At 40.0% G+C, this 24,285-nt stretch overlaps 1 protein-coding gene across 3 annotated transcripts in view; it reads right to left on the reverse strand.

Annotated features, from left to right (window-relative positions):
* Positions 1-24,285, reverse strand: part of Vwa8 (von Willebrand factor A domain containing 8) — a 411,314-nt gene that overhangs the window by 206,345 nt on the left and 180,684 nt on the right. For all 3 annotated transcript variants that reach the window (XM_052732663.1, XM_052732664.1, XM_052732662.1), the window contains 2 exons: positions 4,324-4,484; positions 2,187-2,300 (listed from right to left, as the gene is read on the reverse strand). In XM_052732663.1, the coding sequence (XP_052588623.1) occupies positions 2,187-2,300; positions 4,324-4,484 (275 nt within the window). The remainder of the gene's footprint in view (positions 1-2,186; positions 2,301-4,323; positions 4,485-24,285) is intronic.

Below are 24,285 nucleotides of genomic sequence, written 5' to 3' on the forward strand. Positions count from 1 at the left end.
GACTCAGTTGTAGTCCCTACAAGGTCCTGACAAAATTAAAGTTCAATACAATTCCCAGCAGATCTAATGACCCCAGGAGAATCAGGGATGGCAGTAAGGGTGTGCAATGAGAACAGAGAAGGACAGAGCTCTGCATCTGCATTTTATGTGCAGGAAAACATGGACAAGAAACATCAGTGAAGCATGCTGTTTGGTGATACGAGGCAAACAACAAAAGAACCTGCTAGGTATTAAAAGTGAGAACCTCAGGAACGGAAGGAAGTGGCCATGAGAGGCAGTCACAGAACTCAGGACAGGCGACTGGTGTTTTTCATGAAATGCTTTGGAATTTCTATCTGGCTCAAGTCTCATGTCTGACCTTAGGAAACAGTGAAACTTTTTTTTTTTTTTTAAATTGCAAGGAAAAGTAAGTATTTCCATGACCTCCCTCCACTTTCTCAGCATGATGTCAGAGATGGAGATGAGCTGGGTATGCACTTGTGGGAGGCAGACAACTGCTGGTGATGAAGGCAAAACCTTTGAGAGGGAAGGGCTAATGACCACTGTGGGCCAAACCCTCAACAAGAAGCTGAAGGTCACTCTGTTCCTGAGAGTGTATTTGCAAATCTCTGTACGACTATTGGAGACAACGTGGGTCCTTTCCACAGAAAAGGGTTGTCATTTCCTGCATATTTGGCAGAAATACAGGGCTCCCAACGTCCTAAGAAAACTGCCTGGCAAGCTCAGGAGCTGTTGCTCAACGACTTTGATTCATCTTCTGAAAATCTGTACTCTTCTCGGAGCATGATTCACATGCAGATCATGTACAAACACTGAGTACTGGGCATGAACGGAGGGAATGAGGGCAATCTCCTTGGCTTACTGACCTAAACACTAAACTGAGCCACTTCTAAGCTACATCAGTTGAGAAGGTACACTTCAATACACAGTTCTGAAATCCACTGTTATTCCTGAAAACTCTAGGTACCAGAAGTTAACATTTCCTTGACATTACAAATGTACACTCAGTGATTAATATACTTCTTCCCTGAGTTTGGAGGGCTTTCTTGTTTTCAATATGGGAAAGGTAAAGCTTCTGCTGCATCAGGTCAGACTAAGTGAGGATGCGGTCATCATCACCACCGTAGCCACTTCCCTTCTACCCCCAATGTACCAATCTCCAAATATGCATGGCCCACCAGAAGGTGCTAGGGGGATGACATCAGAGAAGCCTGGTCTAAGGAGAGGAGTCATGCACAGTTGAAAATACTTTTTTTTTCTTCCAATGCAAAGGCCTATACACAAACACTCAAGTCCTCCGTTCAGATTCCCCGAGTGCTAAGAGCTCATCAACTTACTTCTTGCTCGCACTGGCCATCCCCTTGCCCTCTGGTGTGCTTTCTTTACCGACACATTCACAAGCTTATCTATCCCTTCTGTCTCAGTAAGCAGCTCCTGCAAAGGCCAGGTTTCCTTTCATAATCACAATACTATTATGATACTTAAGAAAACTAATATCAATTCAATAGTAGGAACACATACGTGGTACATATTTAATCTTTGTTTATTTGGGGGGTATAGGGTTGTGTATTACACGTATATACTTGTTAGTATAGGCGCATCTGTGAGAGCAGAGGTAGCCAACTTTCCTTAACTGATTTCCCCCCTTAATTATTTTGTTATATTTTTTGAGACAAGGTCTCGCTATGTAGGCCTGACTGCCTGGAACTCACTATGAAAACACAAATGGCCTCCAGCTCAGAGAGGTCCATCTACACCTGCCTCCCTGCACAGCTACACCCTGGCTTCCAGCTTTATGTTTAAGACAGGGTCTCAGCCAATTAGCTTCAGGAATCTGCTGTCTCCATTCTCAAACGTCTGCCTCATGCTGGGCTTAAGTCACCACGTACACGGTGGCCTGTTTTTTACATGGGTTTTGGGGATCCAAACATAGGTGCTCAAGCTGATAGTTTACAGACTTTCCTGGCCCAAACTTTTTCTATTTGTCCTTTGTAAATGTTTTCATTTTGTTTCCTGCTCCAGAGTCAAGTCAAATCTCACCCAGTGCATCTGACTGTTATACCTAGGAAGGGTTTTAAGAAGGTCACAGTGAGCAAGCTGTAGTGTCTGTTCCCACACATCCACGTACACCCAATAAATAAATGTAGAAACAAAAACCCCGAGGAGAATAATGTCCTCTGGATTACCTGTCCTGCAGCTGCTCATCCGTTAGCTGTAGCCCCTCCTTCAAGCTCAGGTATCTGTCTTCCCTCAGCAGCCTCGATCCATCATACAGGCTGAGCTCTCGGTCATGGATTAGTCTGATGGGAGAGGGGGATAGAGGAAACAAATTAATCAACGACATTACGACAGGCAGAATCACTCAGCCAATACATAACCATGCCTATCACTGCAGGTGGTGAGCCTAGCAGTTTTGTTAGGTGTATTTTCCACAATGGTAACTTGGTCAGTGCCGTTCTGTGTTATCCTTGGCACACGTTAAGACTCTGTCTGCAGGGGAGCCGTCCTGAATGCCAGAGGTGGGTATGAAGGAGAAGAGGCATGAGAAAGAGAAGGAGGGGGTGGGAGACAAAAAGAAACAGCTGAATGAGTGTCTCAGGTCAACTGTGGGACATCCATTCATGAGCAAGCCAGTTAGCACACACTCCTGAATCCAATGTAACTTCTTAAGGGAATGTATCCAAATATTTCTTCTGTTGGAACTGCTGGATTTAAAATATCAAGCCGGCCGGTGGTGGCGCATGCCTTTAATCAGGAGCCAGCACTCGGGAGGCAGAGGCAGGCAGATCTTTGTGAGTTCGAGGCCAGCCTGGTCTACAGAGGGATATCCAGGAAAGGCGCAAAGCTACACAGAGAAACCCTGTCTCAAAAAAAAAAAAAAAAAAAAAAAATATCAAAAGCCTCTGAAATGAAGTAACTCCACTGCTATTTCACACGGCAGCCCTGAAGTAACAGCTTCCCACACAACAGAAGACACTACCCTTAGGCACCGCAAAGGTCAAAGAGCAAAGACTAATGCAGAAGTTCTGAGCACAGGCTGTGCAGTCTGTGTTCAATTCCAACTTTGCACTTACTTGCTAAATAACCAGAGAAGGAAGAGCTAGTCCATCTCCCTAAATTTTATTATAAAATTAAGGCAAAAAAAAAAATTACAACAAGGCCAACCTCATAGATTTAGTGTGAAAACTGAACAATTAATATAAAATAGACACGTAACATCATTGCTCTCAGTCTGGACTGTTAGTTAGAATCTCTAGGCAGTATTTTTAAATGCCCATGTTCAAAACTCTGGCCTGGATCAATTACTTCAAGAATTAGTGGGGATGCAGGCCAGGCATCGGCATTTTGAAGTTCCATCCTGCAAGGCGGCCCAAGGCTGAGAACTGGACACTCAGATTTAGCACAGTGCAGGCACACTGCACTCTTGTACCTGGCCAAACATCCTAGAGACAGCCAACAAGATGTCACTGAGTCTTACTTTGTATCACATTTATCTGTTTGGCAGAGAAAAATACATTGTAAGTCTACAGAATGTTTGTGGTAAATCACTAAAACTTTGTGATTACTATTTTTAAATCCACACGCATTGAATCCAGATTAATACAACACATTTGAAATCTTTCATTACACTCAGTGTCTGCATCTTGTCAGCGATAAAAACTGTGGTTAGCTAGTTGAAGAAATGGCTCAATTTCATTTATTTGACACCTCCCAGTAAGTCAGACTAAAAGTCACGCAGCAGAAGAGGAATGAACAGCATCAATAACCTTTTAAATGACACAGGCTATGAATATTTTCCACAGAAATTACACATAGAGAATGTTCCAACATTAAATTCTAGAATTCTAGTTTTTGAAATGTGTGGGTAACTTTTCCACACTCAAAACAAGAAAATGGTGGTTACAGAAACGTTCATATTTGTGCCAACTGAGTGAAATAAGCAAACATATATTTTATATTAAACATTTCTCTCAAGAATTTAAAAAAAAATAATTGCTATAAGCTCAGGTCCCAGTGTCAGCCTGGGAAGATTTCTAAGCAGTGTAGTTAGGACAAAACCACAGACGATCTGGCTGAGTGGCTTGTTGCTCATATTACTCTATGTATGTAAGTAAGCCTTTTGAAACCACTTCTGGGGCTTTCTGCCTTCAGCTCTCACACAGCGAATTCTGGCACAGAAGTGGGCTTGAGGCCTTATAATCATGTGTTTATAACAACAAATGTTAATGATACTTTATTCAAGTTAAGTATGGAATCGTAAATTCCTTAGGATCTGCCTAACCCAGGGCTTAGGCTGGCATAGAGACTGTATGTGGCACCAACCTTTGCAATACAGCGAGCGTGCCGGTGTTGACCCGGTGGATGCCGTCCAACAGGACCAGTTTGCCTTCCCGAGCGGCATTCACAAGGGGCGAGGATCGCCAGGCAGTGTCTCCGTTGGGGAGTGTGTACCGCTGCTGCAGCAGGTCACGTGCTGTCATATCCTAAAACCGTCACACACGCCGGCGAAGAACACGCAGAGTTAATGTTAAAGACACATGTAATGCTTATTTAGTCTTAGACACTTTTCTCTGCACACAACATTTCTCTTTGCACAGCGTATTTCAAATAACAAAACGTCTTCTCAAATCCAAAGAGAAAGAGCACCACAAAGCCTTAGTTTTTTCCCCTTATTACACATTCACGTGATGGAAGGATGAGGGGTCCCCTTTCTTCATTATTTACTGCTCTCTTCCTCTTTCCAAAGGATGGTGGCAGTAATTACCACCTGACTGCAATGGAATCAAACTCAACCACTGGATTCCTGGAGGGACCACAATGCGGGGCTTCTCTTTTACACGGAGAAGCCATGTAAAGTCAACATTCAGAGATGCTTGCTTTATCCAGAACGTGCATTTCCCTTTGAAAATCCCTCCGAGGGCCCATGCATTGACTCCTCAGATTTACGGAGGCTCCATCAAGGAGACCCGATGAGGGGCAGGAACTGGGAAGCAGAAACAGAACTGAAAAAGCAAATGAAGGGCCCGCACATCACACACCAGCACCGAGACCGTGCAACACACTCCAGCAAGCCAGGGAGGGCTGTACTGTCTACAACTGTGGTAAAATAATACTGTGCTGCCTTAATACAAACGGCATGTCCTTAATATGCTAATGCTGAGGAGGACGCCTTAGCAGTTTCAGATGCATCTTGTGCCGCTTGCATCAAACAAAAATTAAACTTTTACCATCATTTTATTCAAAATTTTATACTCCTTTGTAAGTTCTGTTGCTAATGCTCCTAATTTACAGCAGAAAACTATATTTGCAACAACAATCTCACTAAAATCCAAGTTAAGATGTGAGTCATATTTCTTCCAGTGGTCTCATTACCAAAACAGGTCCTGACTTCAACCCTTCAGGACCCAGTCACAAGACAGAGAAATCAATCTGGAACTGGGCTGAAAGCTTCATCTTCGAAGCTACCCCTCAGGAAGCGTAAAAGACACTGTGCAGGCCGCTGAGAGAGAACTGCCATCAGCAGTCTTACTCAGCTATAGATCCCGGGTCCGACACCATGACTACCAAGCAAGACACGGCCACTGGTGCAGTACTCGCAAGTCTGTTACGGGGGTGACCAACTGCTTTGTTAATGGATTAGAGCCTGGTACACAGAAGGGAATCCGCAACTGCTACTGTAAACCCTGGGGAGGTCATAGGCCTTCGGAGGAAAGCTACTTCTGTTATTTTGTTTAACAGACATGGGACACCCATCAAACCACCTCCTAAATAACTATGCTTATGCCCAGAGTAGTGAGTCTGTAAGCCTTGGTCACAGAAGCTTCCTTTTGCAGTCTGAGAAAAAGTGACTGCTGACTGCTCCCTCGTAAACAGAACTCCTACAAGGCCCAGGGAATACTGCAGAAGGAGGAATAGAAAAAATGTTAACGGCAGTGGAGGACAGCGGTAAGAATGCTAACTCCCACACAGGGCGTTGGTATGGCCCTCTTAACTCGCATCAGCTGTGATTATCTACAAACTGCACAAGATGGCCCACCACCATCGTTATAGGGAGAGGGTCGCCTGGGGCTCCAGTCCTCCCTGAAGATATGTACACTGGCTGGCAGAAGCAGAAACATTTTCTTCATGGTGTAGCCTCTGGTAAGAAGCCATACCGAAACTCATTTGGGCCATTCCTTTGCCCCTCAAAATGAGGTAAAAGTGGAAGAGAGGCTAGTTGGTAAGATGAAATCAATCAGCATAAGTAAGAAGGGGACAAGAGAGGGTAACAAGGTCAATGTGATAAAATGAATTATATACATACATGAAAATGTCAGAGTAAAATGTACTATTACATGTGGTAATATAAAAAAATAAATAAAACTACCATTAAAATAGGTAATGACTTAAGAAGCGTAAGTAGGATTGAATTAAATCATGAGGACTTTTATTATATATATATATAATATAGATTTACTTATTTTATGTGTATGAGTGTTTTGCCTATGTGTATGTATATGCACCATGTGTGTCTGGTGCCTTAACAGGTCAGAAGAATTCATCAGATACCCTGGAACTTGAATCACAGATAGTTATGTGGGTGCCAGGTCCTCTACAATAACAACAAGTGCTCTAACCACTGAGCCATCTCTCCAGCTCCATGAAGATATTCTTAAACATAACATTCAAGTCCAGCAAGCCTCACAACCTTAAAAGGCTGTTTCTGATATGGTATCAACACTTGACCTTATTCTTTGTGGTGATTTGAATGAGAATGGCCACCATAGGCTCATTGGTCCCCAGTTGTCAGTACTGCTTTGGAATGATTAGGAGGTATGGCCATGTTGGAGGAGGTGTGTTTCTGGGAATGAGCATGGAAGTTTCAAAAGACTTAGCCATTTCCAGTTAGCTCTTTTTGTTGCTTGTGGATCAGATGTAGCTCTCAGCTACTGCTACAGCACTATGCCTGCTGCCATTCTCCCCACCATGATGGTCATGGACTCACCCTCTGAAGCTATAAGAAAGCCCCCAATTAAATGCTTTTCTTTACAAGTTGCCTTGGTCATGGTGCTTTGTCATAGCAAAAGAAAAGTAAGGCATACATTAATAGTGTTTTTTCTTTTCTGTTTGGACAAAATAGAATATAATAAGACAAAACAAAGACCATCACACTGAGGCTGGGCAAAGCAACCCAATAGAAGGAAAAGAGCCCCAAGTGCAGTACAAGAATTAGAGAAACACTTGTTCACACACTCAAGAGTCCCATAAAATACTAGGCTGAGAGCTATAATGTATGTGCAGAGGACCTGGGGCAGGCCCATGCAGGCCCTGTGCTTGCTGCTTCAGTCTGTGACTTATATGAGGCTTGTTCAGTTGATTTAGAGGGCCTTGTTCTCTTGGTGACCTCCATCCCCTCTGGCTCTTACACTCTTTTCTTCCTCCTCTTCTGAGGGGTTCCCTGAGCTCTGAGGGGGCAATAGTGTTTTTTAATTATACTAGGAATTTATATCTTATACAATCTGCGTTGGCAGTATCACTTCATACTGTCAATGACAGCTAACAACAGCCAAGACTATCATCAATGAGAAGGTGTGTGTGGTGGGCCAGGGGGCCAGGGGGTGGGGGGTGGGACAGGACTCTCCCCTCCCTCAGGGGCAGTGCTACTGAGTGCTAAGTCGTTCTTGGGCAGGAAAAGTTAGACATAAATCAAGTCTGTCAAGTACATTGTTTTCAAATTATTTTAAAAATCAAACATATGAGCATATATACATAAATATATGCAACATGCATAAAATCTTTTAAAATTTAATATTGGAACAAATTAACTTAAAATTCTCAACATTAATTATTCCAGACAAAATAGTCCCTACAGAGTCACATCACATATTGTCCCAAAGAGGTAAAACACACACATACTTTAGCACAGGTCTTCAAAACCAGGCTATAGTCCAGCAATAGCTGGAGAAAGTCATAAGCTTAGGCTCCATCTCCCTGAAGAGTCAGACTGAACAGATCCAACCTCCCGGTTTTTATTAATATTACATTTGTAGCTCTTCTAGTTCTCTGAGGCAACACATTCTTTTATACAATGAAGTTAATATGAACCTGTGTTTTATTTATTTATACCTCTCCTTATTCTAATAGTATTTATGAGGTTGGACAAGGACATACAAAATGCACAACAAAATAGCACAAATTAAAAGGAAATAAAGGAGTAAGCTTTGCTTCCTTTTAGCACTCTACTACTAGCTTGGTGGGTAGAGTACTTCCCACATACAGGAAGACTGTAGGCATAATCCCAGCACTGCCTGGGCTGTGAGACCCTGTCTTGAAAATAGACAACAACAACAACAACAACAAAAACCCACTCCTACTGGTATTCAGAAAGGTGGTAGCTGGAAGGAGGCAACCTGACATCGTATTTGCAAAAGAAATGAATGGATGCTGACTTTGAAAATCCTGGGTCCACACTGAAAATTGGCAATACACTGGCCCAGCTCAACTCTAATCTTGTTTTTGTCCAAAAAATGAGACGAGGAATGCCCTGCCTCTGGCCTAAGCAGTTCGGGGTTTTGTTATATGTTTTGTTGGTGGAGGTTAACTCTTCATTCTCAAACCAGCAAATCTTGAACCACAACGCTGTGCAAGATATTAAAACATTCCATATGGTCCTCATCCAAAAGTCCTTAACCATCAAGTTACTTCCCACAGTTTACAGTGACCAAACTCACTGACATAATAGTCACTGAGAGATGATAGAGTGGCAGCACAATGTCTCCATCTCCAGCCTGGAAGACGCTGAGTTTCTTACAGTGACTGAGCAAAATGAAATAATTATTTGAGGCTCCACAACAAAACAAGTTGTAATAGAACAACATTGCCCAGGGCTTTTATTGCCAATCACATCTACAGATTAGAAATAACCTTCATTTAGTCTTCAAAACAGAATGATTGTCATTTTACAGACTAGCTCAGTTCATTCGATCACTTCAACTTTCTTCACACCTTCATGAAAGTCGTTCATTTTTGGCTTACTATTCATTAAAAAAAAAACCCATAGAGGATAAAGTGTTCCCTTTAACATGTGCTGCTGTCTTTCATAAATAAGGCCATTCATTTAAAGATAAAGTCCAGCTGGTCAAGGAAGTAGTTGGCACCATTTCTCCGTAACAGTCAATACCAACATTCCATTCAACTGTGGACGTTATTTTCAACTGCATAAGAATTCAAGGGCAGCAAACTAAACATTCATAGAACTGGACCTAATCAAGCGCAATCTACAGAAAACCTGAATGGTTAGTAAATAAATTCAGGTAATATACTCATCTGTAAAACAACACAGTTTTTGTGGGTTTTTCCCCCAACATCTTGTTTGCTCTTTTAAAAAAAGATTTATTTATTAATGTATTTTATGTTTACAGGTGCCCTGTCTGCATGCATGTCTACATACCATAAGAGGGCATCAGGTTCCATTATAGATGGTTGTGAGCCACCAGGTGGGTGCTGGGGATCAATTCTCTGCAACAAGTGCTCTGAATTGCTGAGCCATCTCTCCAGCCCCTCAACTGTTTTTATGTTTAGGCTATTTGGCTTTTAATTCCATGAAATTGTCTTAATATTTTTATTTAACATATATATGCGCAGAATCAGGGATTCATGTGTACGTGTGTATATATTTCCTATTCTTCCTACGTGTGTGTGTGTGTGTGTGTGTGTGTGTGTGTGTGTGTGTGTGTGTGTATGTCAGTAAATTGAAAAATGAAGACTTTTGAAACTTGCTTTTTATGGACATCTTGGAAGCACATTAATGAAATTGTAAGAACAATGAGTGCCCCATTTCTGCATATACTTTCTTGTCCCTGAAACCTTTGAACTTTGAGAATAAAAATAGCACTAATGATATCATAGAGTCCAACCATTTCCTCTTCTGCATTTCCTCAAAACCTTTAAAGCAGGACATGAAATCCAGCTCATTTAAAAGCTTCCATTGTCTGACTTCAACACAGCTGCTCCTCTAGACTTCAGGAACACCCCCACACATCTCCTAAGGTCTGGGGTCCTACTAAACTACGGTTTTTAAGCAGAGAAAGCCTATGAAAATGGAAACATCTTAAGAAGAAGCGTAATTGCATTTCGTGTATCTGAGAATATAGATTTGAACTTTAAAGCAACAGCCTCTGATGTCTTCAGGAGTTTTGCTTGGTCTAAGCTGATTTTTCCAACATGTTCTTAGGAGACTCAGATATAAATCATCAGTCCAGTAAGAAAACCATGGCTGTTTACAAAGCAGCTGGAATTGGACTAGGGTTAGTTTCAAGTTATGTCATCATAAAGAAAACTAACAAACTGACAGTGTATTTTTGGTGTATAAAGGAAAAGTCTCTCTTTAAATATAAATACTGACACCAGAACTACAATTCTACACTATAATGCATATGCCATTTTTTGGTAAAGAACTAAAATGGCTTTGGAAAAAGTAGGGTATCAAAGTACATACAGAATAGGATCTCAATCAGGTTTAAAACAGTACCTTTAAGTGGGGAGGGAGAGGATGGGCAACAGGATCTCACTACTCAGTGGACTTGGAACTCAGATCAGAGATCCACCTGCCGCTGCCTCCCAAGTGCTGGGATTAAACATGTGCACCACCACACCTGGCCCCAAAACAATGCATATTCTTACCACAAATATGAACTCAGAAAACTGACAGAAAGCATTTAAATTGACTTCCAAATATATGTCTAACATACTAAAGATTATGAAATTAAGAAACAAAAAAAGCATACAAAATATACTGCAAGAACAATTACAATTTTAATGTAAACTGTGTAATATCCAGCATAAAGACTGTCGTAAGATGTGTGTGGTGACACATTAACACGTGCCTAAGAATCCCAAAGCAAGTGGTAGAGACAGGAGAATCCAGAGTTTGAGACCAGACTGGGCTATATAAGAGAATGTTGTGGAGAAAAAAAGAAAGAGAAAGGTACCTCACAACAAAGGCAGCAACAAATTTCAGAAGAGATTCCACAGTAAGAGCTGGTGGTCTTGAATCAACCCGTGGGCAGATTTCAGAGTGAAGAGCTGCCAGCTACACAGGTTCTAGGCTCACTTTACAAGCCCAACCCTCAAGCTCTTTAAAAGTCACAAAGTAGTGTCTGTAATGTTAACTATTCCACACACACAAAAATTAATTACCTAAGTTTTTAAAAAGGCCCTAATTATATCTACTTGCCAGTGCTACTGCACAATATCAGTAAATATACACATAGAAACCAAGCTATCCTAGTTAGGGGTTGGGGAGACGGCTCAGTGACTAAGAACACTCTCGGCTCTTCCGGGCAATTGAGGTTTGGTTCCCAGCACTCACATGGTGGCTCACAAGCCCTGTGATCCCAGTTCCAGAGGCTCTTAACTGTGCCTAACTCCCATGGGCAACAGGCAAGCACATGGTACACTCACACTCATGAAGGCAAACGCTCATGCACATAAAATAGAAACACATAAATCTTTTCTTTTAAATGTCCTAGTTAAAGTAAGAATATCTCTAGGTGGATATAGTTCTTTATTCACTTAAAATAGTAACAGTGGGCATTTATTATTTCTTATTTTGGTAAGTATTTTGGTAAGTAAATGCTACCAACTATTTTGGTTTTTTAAATAAAATAGCCAGAATTCTGTAGGCTTTCTAAGTCTGTCAAACATACAGATATAGATATGCAGCTATAAAGATACAGATATATAAGTACAGACAGAGTTATAGACACAGATCTATACAGACAGATCTAGATACAGACATAGATACAAATACAGATACCCTATCAGCCATATAAACACTAAGAAACTCTGGGATTTCAGTGCATAAAGGGACACATGAAGACCAGTTTAAAATAGGGATTGACTGCGCCCCTCTCAATGACAAAGACTACATGGGGACTGTGCAAACACAGCATGGGTTGACAAAGCCTGAGCAAGCGCAATGAACAGAGTACAGGGTGTGCCAACAATAGTTCTCCATTTCTCAAGTTCTAGTAAACTTCCCCATGCTCCTCCCTCAAGTTCTTCTTTTAAAAAACTTCTCATTTCCACACAAATGTTCATTTTTATGTGCATGATGACATGTTGGCATCACAAACCTGCCATGACTGCTTTGGCTACTTTTCTGTTGACAGTCACTGATTTTTGAAACATACACCTCTATCCATTGAAACCACAAGGCTCTATTTGGAGATGATCTGTTGTAGTTACAGATTCACTTTACAAACACAAAACAAAGTTCTCAGGCTGGTGATATGGCTCTGTGGGTAAAACTACCTACTGCATAAGCCTGACAAACTGAGTTCAATACCTAGAAACTGGAGAAAAAGAAAACTGACTCCCTAACATTGTCTGTCTCTGTCTCTGTGTCTGTCTCTCTGACGCGCACGCATGCACACACACACACACACACACACACACACCACATACATTAAAATTTCTCTGGTTACAGCTAATCAAGTCGGCTAATTAACAAATTAAATGAAAATATCCAATCAAATTGTCTCCTGATATCCCTTCTACACTATACAGGCTAGGAAGTCTTTCTTCATGCCTTTGCAGCTAGTATACCTCTACCAAGCAAGGAAGGTAGCAGCCAGCAGGGAGACAGCTGCTCTTCTAAGGGATCTTTCCTGGATGTCACTGTAGACTGGGTAAACTCCAACTTTCCCCAAACTGTGATCCAGCTAACACCCTGTAATAAATCTCTCCCAGTATTAGCCTAAATGAATACTACTGTCCACAGAGAAAACTACAACTTAGGGATGGCACTAAAGAGGAAAACCAATTATTAAATAACCAGACTTTACCCCGACTACAACCTCTATAGAGGGCAGGTAGAAAAGCACCAGCAAATTCTAGAGTAGACATCTGCCCCAACTGTCTTACAGGAGATTACTTTCCAAACTCAAATAATAAACAAGATCAAGACTTATACAGGTACAGAATTACCTGTTTGGTATCCAGCAAAGACATCTAGATTGTGTCATTTGATCAAACTTAACATCACCCAAATCCCTGCTAATCTGTCAGTGTGAAATACACCAGCATATTTGAAGGGATGATAACTTTCAATTATGCTATTTTTGGTATGGCTTCAATCTAGTTTTGTAGCTTTCTAATTATTGGGGGTATAAAATACCCCTGGAATTAAATGAGACTATGCCTGGCATCTGACAGGAATTTTTCAAATAGCCGAATGTGAATAGCTGTAGAAACAACACATAGATATTATGATTTGAATACATTACAGTGTTGTTCAAGAACAGGTATATGTTCTGAGACTTGTGACCTTTAGTGATTTCATTGTGCAAATGTTATCCAGTGTGCTTACACAAACTTAAATCCGATAGCTCATCATACAACTAGGCTGTATGTGATTGTATACATGGTACATGTACTCCTAGGGCATGGTGTTCAAAACAACATGAAGTGAGCAGTCATTTGTTATCAAGTAGTATGGACATAATTGTTCTTTATTTTGAATGACTTGAAGCATAAACGGTGTGATTACACCAGTTCTGTAACATACACATGCTGCTATGAAGTCACTATGGTGTCACCAGGCAATAGGAGTTGAGTTTAGCATCTTCTGACAGCACATGGCATTGATGAAAGAGGGATGACCTGGGCTAGCTGATCACTTAAAAGCAATCAAAACTTTTCACTTATTCATTCATTCAAAGCTACATATATGACAAGTTGAAATCCTATACATGCAGGCCAGGAGGCACAGTTAAAAAGATAAGCATGCAGCTCACTTTCCAGGGAAAGAGTGAAAACAGACAAGAGGAGAGAGGGAGAGACACAAATGCTGAAATACCACATGATGGTGAGTGCCACACAAGAAGAGGTGACACCAGAGCAAAGGCACTGGTGAACCAGGGACACTTCCCTAAGGGCACACATACTGACTCTAAGTCAAAAGAAAGCACCACTCAGAGGGAGGGTACTCCAGGACAGGCTTCAAAAAGGGCTTTGAAGCAGAAAAAAAGCCAGACAAACTTAAGGGTCAAAAAGCAGCCAGAGAGACTGAGGCCAAATGAACAGAGGACACATCCAGAAAAGGCTGGAGAGGCCATCGAGGGTCAGGTCACATGGGTCGGGTTACGTAGAGCCATGGTTCTCAACCCTGGCTGCTGCTGCTGCTGCTGCTGCTGCAATTTAAAACATTCAAGTCAGGCGTCACCTCACATCAGTTACTTCAGTCTCTCTGATGGTATGTTCTGAACTGGGAAGTTTTGAAGATCCTTAAGTGGTTCCAATAGGCAACCTCACTGAAGGAGGGCTCATGAACCAGAGTAAACCCCCGCCCTCTCATTCTAAAACAATGGGAAACCATTTCAAGTTATAAACAGGGAAATGACAGCATCTGATTTACATTCTTAGAAGGTCATCACTCCCTAGTGAATGGTTGTGGAGTGCAATACATTCTAATTAGATGTCTACAAATGCTCAAGTGACATAAATGATGTGCTCTTCAAGATTATAAAGGAAAATTCCATCTGTCAAATGCATTTTGCATCAAAGCTTCAGTGGATGGGGGTTAGAATTACAGGCAAGGTCTGTGCTTACGGTGGGTTCTGTACAAAGCAAAGGATGGAAGGCTGACCAATGGCTGTTGGCAGTAAAGGGAGTGAGAGGAAATCTAAAACTTGTGCCACAGCTTCAAGACTTGACAACTTTTCTTTGACTGGCTTAATGTATCCCTTATAACACCTTCCTCACAAAACAAAAGCCATTGTCCCTGAATTTCTCCTCCATGGGGGATCCAGTAAGAAGTTAAACATCTGTTTACTGGGTTGAAAACTGGAACACACTGATGAATTCTGGGGGTTGTTTAGGAAAAAAGTGGGGAGTCTGCCTGAGGAAGCACCAACAAAAGTCTGGCCAAGATTTGAAAACAGCTGGATGAACTAGGAGGGCACCTTTGCAAGTTGCCCATCTTCCTGCCAATCAGTATCACAGGCATCAATTCTCCTGTGCCAAAACTACCTGACCACAGCTACCTAAATATGAGCAAGCGCAAGGAAATGAGCAGGAAGCATCCATGCCGAGAGCGGCATAAGATCCTTCTTCACATAGGGTTTTAAACAGTCTACGGCAACTATCACCTCAAGTTCCAAGAGTCTCCACTCCCAAGTTCCTGGAGACACAGGGTAGGTTCTATGAAGCATTGCCCTTCACTGTCTGAATCCTTTTTGAATTTACCATGATGGTTCCAATAAAAGGTTTACATCTCAAACAACTTAGAAAATCCTGTTTTGGCGACAAGATTGACTGCCAAATCAGCAATAACTGTGTTTAAAAAGTACTGTAGAACCTGAGCAATTATTAGAATGGGGACAAAGAGAAGAAAGCAAGGTGTTTAGGAATCTTAGAACACAGCTTGAGGTTGTAAAATGGAATGAATGCATTTATTTCTTACTCTAACAAATGGAACACATTTATACAATAAATAATATGTGCAAACATTAAATGTTAAAGCTATATCCTGCCCACTCGGAAATGAAGACTAGACAAAGCCGGAGGATCCTCTCCTTCCCAACCTATCCCAAGGGGTTGTTAAGGCAAGTCTTCAGGCTGAAATAAAAGGACATATGCTAAAAACATGACAACATGTAAAACACTAGGATTCACTGTCAAGGTAAGAAAACACTCAAATTCAGAATATTCTAGTACTGGGATGGTATCACACAAATGACTTTTAGCTCTAAAAAAGATTAAAGACAAAAATATTTAAAAGAAGCTACAGTAATAAGCAGTTAATAGACATACAATACAGAAAGAAGTTATGACATCAATAAAATCAAATGTGGGTCAAGGAAACAGTTTTTGTATAGGGCTGAAGTTAAACTATTATGACTGAAGAAACTATTATATTTTTATTATGTTTTACATATCATGATAATGACAGATATACAAAGCAGAAAAAAGATCAAAGCATTTCACTCATGAAAATCTTCAGGAATGATGAGAGCAAAGAACAAAAGATTTACAAAACAGAAAATCATGACAGCATCAAAGTCCTTATCAATTATCACTTCAAATGTAAACGGCCTAAATTCTTCAAATAACATAGCTTTCTAAACAAACTTATAAAACAAACAAGCAAACAAAAAATAAGCCTCTCTATATTCTGGTTAAAGAGACCACATTAACTATAAGGATTTACACATTCTAAATGTGAAATAACAGAAAATGTGACAAATTTTAAATGCCAAAGACAACAGGAATGTCTATACATTAAAATTATGGGCTTTAAGTCTAAAACTCAGAAGAGACAAGAGATCATTATACAACTAACTGTTGAAAATATATGTAAATGTATCATTTAAACACTGAAATTCATGAGGCAATTAGTAACCGATCTGAAGGGAGAAAGAGTGGCATTACAGATTTAGGGGATTTCAATATTACACGTTTTTAAATGGACAGGAAGAGGCTGGAGACTCGAGTCAGCAGTAAAGGGCACTGGCTGTTCTTGAGAGGATGCTGATTCGATTCCCAGAACCCACATGGCAACTGACAACCATCTGTAACTCCAGTTCCAGGAGATCTTGCCCTTCCTGGCCTCTGTGGGCACCAGTCACACATGTGGTGTACAGATATACACACAGGCAAAACACCATACATATAAAGTCAATATATCGTTTTAAAATATGGATGCTCATAAGTTTCCCATGCTCCAGTACACAGTCCCACACCCATGCACATATGTGCAACTAACTGGACTTCGTGGCTTAGACATGATGTTAAGAAAGGCATGTCACATAGTATATGGGGGAATTAGAGAGGATAAATGGGAGGTAGAAATCATCATAGTTTGTTGTACACATGCATGAATTTTTAAAAATCAAGAAAAATTTTATAAAACAAAGGATAGTCATAGAAATTGAAAATCATTGTGAAAACAGCATCTAGGAACAAATAGAATAAACAGACCTAACAGATACACACAGAATTTAAATCCAACAGCAACAGAATGTACATTTCTTTCAATCATATATGGACTATTCCCTAGATGGGTCATATATTAATTAAGCTATAAAATAAGTTTCACAAAATTTAAGAAGACTGAAATTGGAGCTGGAGAGATGGCTCTCTGGTTAAAGCACTGACAGGTGCAGAGATGGATCAGCCATTTAGAGGCTAGGCTCACAACCAAAATAAAAGCACTTGCTACCCCTGAGTTTAGTCCCCAGCATCCACACTGGACAGTTCACTACCTGAATCTCTGGCTACAGGGGATATGACACCCGCTGTGCGTGCATGCACGTGCACACCTACCCACTCGCCCACACACAAATAAAAATGTAAAAAAAAAAATTTAAATCATACTTTTCTGACTACAATAATATGATACTAGCAATCAATAATAAGAGAAATATCAGAAATTCAAACATGGTCATGGTAGCTGGAGGGATGGCTTGGTGGTTAAGAGCACTGGCTGCTATTCCAGAGGACCTGAGTTCGATTCCCAGAACCCACATGGTAGTTAACAACTGGCCGTAGCTCCAGTTCCAGGGAATCTGAAATATTTTTCCGCCCTCTATGGGCACCAGGTATGAACAAGGTGCACAGACATACATGTAGGCAGAACATCCATACACACAAAATAATAAAATTTAAATCTGAAAAATATGATTGTGAATAGCCAGTACATCAAGGAATTCAAAAGGGAAGAAATGCCCCGAGACGAACAGAAATGGACATATCACACACTAAAACCTTCCCATTCGCATCAGAGCTGTCCTAAGAGGGAAGAAAGTAGCAGCAGACATTTTGGGATACCTGGGGGAAATGAAGCGGCAACTGGGGGTGAATGTGATGCTATTTCATTATATACATGTACAAAACTTGAATAGGATAACTTTTATGACACAGGAAGTAAAAAAGAAAGGCCTCAGAGAATCAATACTAAAGTCAAAAAGTAGAAGCAAGAACTAAATTCAAAGAGAGCCAAAGAAAGGCCATTCTAAGGCTCATGGGAAGAATAAACGAGAGTAGAAAACACCAAAACTACAGCCAAACGCTGACTGTGACGTTCTGTAAAGTCAAGGTTTCACCTGGATCCACGAAGATGGGGTGGGGGAGAAAATAATGGACAATCAGGAGACTACCGTGAACACTTCTGTACTCCACCTCCATAACTGTACAGATTAGAAAAGACTGATCTGGAAATAGACAACCTGCCATGAAACAGAAACTATGATAACCAACCAATAATGCATTACCACCAAGTACTAATTGAGGAAAGCTAGGGATCTAATAACTTGACCAGTAAATACTTCCAAACATTTTAAACAAGAATATATCAAATACTTCTGAAATGGTTAAAAAGAAACCTGAAGACCAGAGTGTAGTTCCAATCTTACTTTATAAGGCCAGCATTCCCCGACACCACAGGCAGAGAGAAGCAGAAGACAACTGAGATTTACAGGCCAATATCCCTGACTGCAGTGAAGGCAAACAGCTTTAACCAAACATTAGCAAGGCATGAAAAGGACTGTACAGTAAGATAAAAGAAATTTATCCAAGGCATTTAAGAACAGCCTCCTGAGGACTCAATATACACAATCAATAAAAGTGACACATTATATTAATAAAAATAGTGAAATCACATGATCATCTGGAACAAAACCTTTCTTCTTTCATGATAAAGACCAACATCTAACATTCTCAGTGGTGAAAAGATAATGCTATTCCTCTATATTAGGCAAGAATAATCAAAGGCATCTACATCTAAAGAAGTATAATAACCTGTTTCTAGATGACATAATTATATACAGAAAACCCTAAGATTTCATCCCCTCAAATTATTAGAACAAACAAAATCACAGAGCTGCAGGATACAAAATCCATACACAAAACCCAGCATTTGAGCTTATTAACAAACTATCTGCAACAGTATTACTTACAACAGCATCTCAGAAGACAAGAATAAACTTAAACAAGGACATAAAAGATCAATAAATTAAAAACTATAAAACATTCATGAAATAAATTAGAGACACAAATAAATGAAAAAAATATGTTCAAAGATTAGAAGTAAAATGTCCATGCTAATCAAAGTAACCCACAGATCCAATGCAATTTCTATAAAAACTCCAGTGATCTTTATTACAAAATAAGAAAACATGCCGGGCGGTGGTGGCGCACGCCTTTAATCCCAGCACTCGGGAGGCAGAGCCAGGTGGATCTCTGTGAGTTCGAGGCCAGCCTGGTCTCCAAAGCGAGTTCCAGGAAAGGCGCAAAGCTACACAGAGAAACCCTGTCTCGAAAAACCAAAAAATAAAAAAATAAAAAAAAATAAAACAGTCCTCATATTCATATGAAATCAGAAAAGACCGAAGCAGCAAAAACCTTGAACAAAACCAATAAAGCTAAACAAACACACTATCTGATATCAAAAGACACCACAGGCAATAATCCAGACAACATGGGACTGCAATAACCACAGAAAGGCCTAGGGAACCAGACACCAAGAAACACATCCATTTCTGGCCAGTTAGTCTTCAACGACGATGCCAAGAACTGCAATGGAAACAGTTTCTCCAACAAACAGGCCTGGGGAAATGATGGATCCACATGTGGGGAGCCGATGGGGATACTGAGGCTTCATCTCACACCACATGGGAAACCAAAATGAACTGAGACAAACATGAAAGAAATGAAACGTGATGCTAACGGAAGAAAGCACTGAGCAAACTCTCTTATACCTGCCTAGACAAGTAATGTTGACTTTTTTTGCTTTGTTGTTTAACATAACACCAAAAGCAAGAGCAACTAAAATTAAGTTAGATAAATGGAATTGCATTAAACTAAAAAGTCTGTCCATCAATGAGGATAATAGATCCAAGAGATAACCTATCAAAAGGGAGAAATATCTAGAAACTATATAGCTTAATAAAGGGTTAAATATCAAGATGTATAAGAAATTCAAACCAATACCAACAGAACATAAGAAATATAAGAAAATAGGCAATGGACATAAATAGTCCTTTCTCAAAAGAGGATACATATTGGCCTATGAGTATAGTTCAATGGTCAACATCATAAATCATGAAGAAAATGCAAATCAAAGCCCCAATAAAATATTGTCCCACTTTTAAGAATGACTAATATATAAAAGAGAGGGAGAAGGAGAATGGGAGAGGTAAATACAATGAGAACATGGAGGGGAAAAAAGGAACTCTCGCACACTGCCCTTGGAAAAGTCAATTAATACAGTTACTATGGAAAAGATGGATGTTCCTCAAAGGGACAAAAATAGAATACATGATTCAGCAATCCCACTTCTGGCTACGTACCCAAAGGAAGTGAAATCAGCAACTCAAAGTAATTTCTACGCCCCTTAATCACTACAGTTTTATTCGTAATAGGATGTGTAACAAACCTCAAGAGATGAATACAGAAAATGTGGTATATACACCACAAATCGTATGGAGCCATTGTAAAGAAGAATTCTGTGGGATACAACAACAGGGATGAACTGAGAGGACACTGTGTTAAGTGAAATAGTCAATCACAGAAACACACACATGAAGGCTGGAGAGATGGCTCAGCAATCGAGAGTTTTCTGCTCTTCCAGAGGACAGAGCTTCCATTCCCAGACTCACATCATGGCTCACAGTGAATCAAATAGCCTCTTTTGGCCTCTACAGACTCCAGGCAGGTACATAGAGCACAGGCACACATACAGACAACCAACTACACAAATAAAAAAAATGAGGAAATACCTTTAAAACACACACACACACACACACACACATACACACACACTACAATCTTACTTACAAGTAGAAGTTAAAAACATCAAGAATTTAATGGTTGCTGCTAAGATCTGAGAGAGAGGGAAAAAATGAGAAGTGCTGGTTGGAGGGTACAAAGTTTCAGCTAGGCAAGACAAACATGTTCTGGAGATCTACAGTACAGCATGTGATGGCAGAATTTTTAATCATATTTTACTGTCCACTTTAAATGACTAAGAGAGTAAACACCATGTGTTTGCACCACCCAAAACACAGCTACATGAGGTAATAGATATGCTAGCTAGCTTGGATATAGAAATCATTCCACAATGTATACATACGTTAAAATCTTATAGTACACAATATAAATTCATTCGTTTTTATTGTCAATTAAATCTCAAAGATGAGGAAATAAGAACAAAAAAATTAAGCAAAATGGCTAACCATATAAACAGGTAGACAATTTAGAAATGTTTCATATACATAAAATTTTACTATCAAATTAGTATTTTTAAAGGCAAATACAAAGCTTGCTGCCTCTTATTTGTTTTAATGTATATGAGTGTTTTACCTGTATATAAGTCTATATACCACATGCATGCTTAGTGCCCATGGAGGCCAGATGAGGGCATCAGATCCCCTAGAACAGGAGTTACAGAGGGTTATGAGATGCCATGTGAGTTTTGGGAACTGGACCCAGGTCTTCTGGAAGAGCAGCAAGTGTTCTTAACTGGAAAGCCTTCTCTCCAGCCCCAAATCTGAGATTTTTTTTTTTTTTTTTTTTTTTTGGTTTTTCAAGACAGGGTTTCTCTGTGTAGCTTTGCGCCTTTCCTGGATCTCACTCTGTAGACCAGGCTGGCCTCGAACTCAATAGTTTTTAAAAATTTACGTGCATGAGTGCTTATGTATGTTTATGTGCATCATGTATGTGCAGGTGTCTACAGAGACCAGAAGGCATCAGATGTACTAGAGATGGAGTTACAGGTAGTTGGAAGCTGCATGATGTGTGTGCAGAGGACCAAACCTAGGTCCTCTGAAAGAGGAGTAGGCACACTTAACCACTGAGTCATGTCTCCAGCCTCTCACTGAATTTTAATGAAAACATTATACAGCACAGCCAGCTAACTCAAAATTAACTTTTATAATATATTATAAAGGTTAAATTTTAAGGTACATATTTCATGCATATTTCTAGAAAACACAATATGTAAGAGTTTAAAAGATGATTCAAGTTACATCATCTGATATCCTGCCTTTTCAATATACCACTATAACTACATACTATCATATAAATATATATACTATCATATATGATATATACCACTATATATCATATCATATATACTGTCATAGAAATGATCCAAGTGGTTGCAGTGAAAAGCTGCACATAACATGCCATTACACTCAATTTTTGAGACTGTCTCTGTCAAGATGAGAGCCTAAGATGCCACACAACATCTCAAAAAATAAAAAATAAGGCACTCGTGAAACACACTTTATTTGAAAATGATCATCAATTTATGGAAATTATATTCCTTTATTTTTCCTGTTTTGTTTATTAAAACCTTGCAAGTTTTTTTTTGTTTGTTTGTTCATTTAGACCTACTGAAAACCCCAGTGTGTGGTATGCAACAGCAGCACTCAACAGCCACTGGAGAGCATTCCTAGTCAAAGGCTTGTCCCAGTTACCTTCACCTCAGCGAGCCTGGCTGCTGCCAGCGCTTTTAAAGAAGAATGCCCATTCTAGAGGGCAGGAAAATGGCTTACGAATTAATCATCTGAAAGACAGGAAATATCACTTGACTGGCCCACTTCTGAATAACTAGTGGGTTAACCACCAATAACTAGTGGTAAATAACTTCTATCACTAAAAAAAAAATTAAATCTTGTAAAACTCCTGTTGAAAAACATAAGAAAATTATAATTTTTGGACTGTAATTACTCTATATCCTAACATGAACATGTTAGTTCTTTCCCAGAAGTCAGCTGATCAAAATCATCCTGCTTTTCTCATTAGGGAACACTGTAAGTGGAGAAACTCCTCAATATGTCTGATGAGAAGAATGTTAACAATTGAATAAGCACAGTTGTCTACTGATAAACACCAAAACAGATGCTCTTCTACCTAAACACTTTCCGATTTCCTCACTCTTCAGGAGGAAATACGTTCTTCAGCAAAGCAGACTCGGAATGCCACGCACAGTTGTGTGGTCTAGCCCACTGGCTCTTAATTCGGTTCTACCAAATATCCTCATGTTATAACAATATTCTCCATCACCTGCTTTATAACTTTTAAAAGCCCAGACTGCAATGTGTCTACACATATAATTTCAAAGGAAAAAATTGAAACAATACCTAAACTTATTAGCAGGAAAAGAATTGCTAAATACATTCTTCAACAAATATATGGATATAACTATATCCCCAAAACATGATGAAGTCAGAGCTTTACTTAGAGCTAAGTGTAGAACTACTGTACATATGGAAACCATAAAGACTGATATATGTGTGCTATGTTTGTAAGTCAAATATTTGGTATGGTAACAGTGTCAGTGATGTGTCATCTTCCAAAATGATCAATATGTGTGGTGGTTTGAGTGACAATGCCCCCATAGGCCCATATATTTGAATGCTCAGTCACCAAGTGGAACTGTTTGAAAGGGATTAGAAGGATTAGGAGGTGTGGTCTTGTTGGAGTATGTGTCATCTTATTGGAAGAAGTATGTTACTGGGGATGGGCTATGAGGTTTCAAAAGCCCACAGCAAACCCAGTCTTTCTCTGCCTGCTGCCCACTGATTAGTATGTAAAGCTCTCAGCTACTCCTCCTGCACTATGCCTGCCTGCTCCCTGCCATCATAATAATGGACTATTCTTTAAAACTGTAAATAAGTCCCCAGTTAAACACTTTCTTTTATAAGAGTTCCCTTGATCATGGTGTATTTTCACAGCAACAGAACAGTAACTAAGACAATACAGTCAAAGTGTCCTAGTTTGATTTCTAATTCACCATGACCAAAACTAGCTTGGGGAGGAAAGGGTTTATTTCATCTTACATTTCTCAGGTCACAGGCCAACTCTGAAGTCAGGACAGGAATTAAAGCAAAAGCCATGGAGGACCACTGCTTCCTTTCCTGCTCTCCACGGCAGGTCGTTCAATTTCTTTTTTCTTTTTTATACAACCCTGGACCACCTGCCCAAGGAGTAGCATCACACAGAGTAGACTAGACCTTCCCACAGCAATCATTAATCAAGAAAATGTCACCACAGACTAGCGTACAGGCCAATCTGATGGAGGCATTTTCTCAACTGGGGTTCTCTCTTCCCAGATGACTGACTGCAGCTTGTGTCAAACTGACAAGGAACCAATCAGTACTGCTATTCCCCTCCCCCAATGACATCTATGTCCTAATATTCCATGTCTAGGAATATGCTGCCTTAGATCAATCACCTAAGGAACTCTGAAGGCTGGATCCAATGAAGGACAATCTGGGTGAATACTGTCTTATAACATGT

Source organism: Peromyscus californicus, unplaced genomic scaffold, assembly GCF_007827085.1.
Source record: "Peromyscus californicus insignis strain IS unplaced genomic scaffold, ASM782708v3 Scaffold_12__1_contigs__length_115047231, whole genome shotgun sequence".
Lineage (NCBI taxonomy): Eukaryota > Metazoa > Chordata > Mammalia > Rodentia > Cricetidae > Peromyscus > Peromyscus californicus.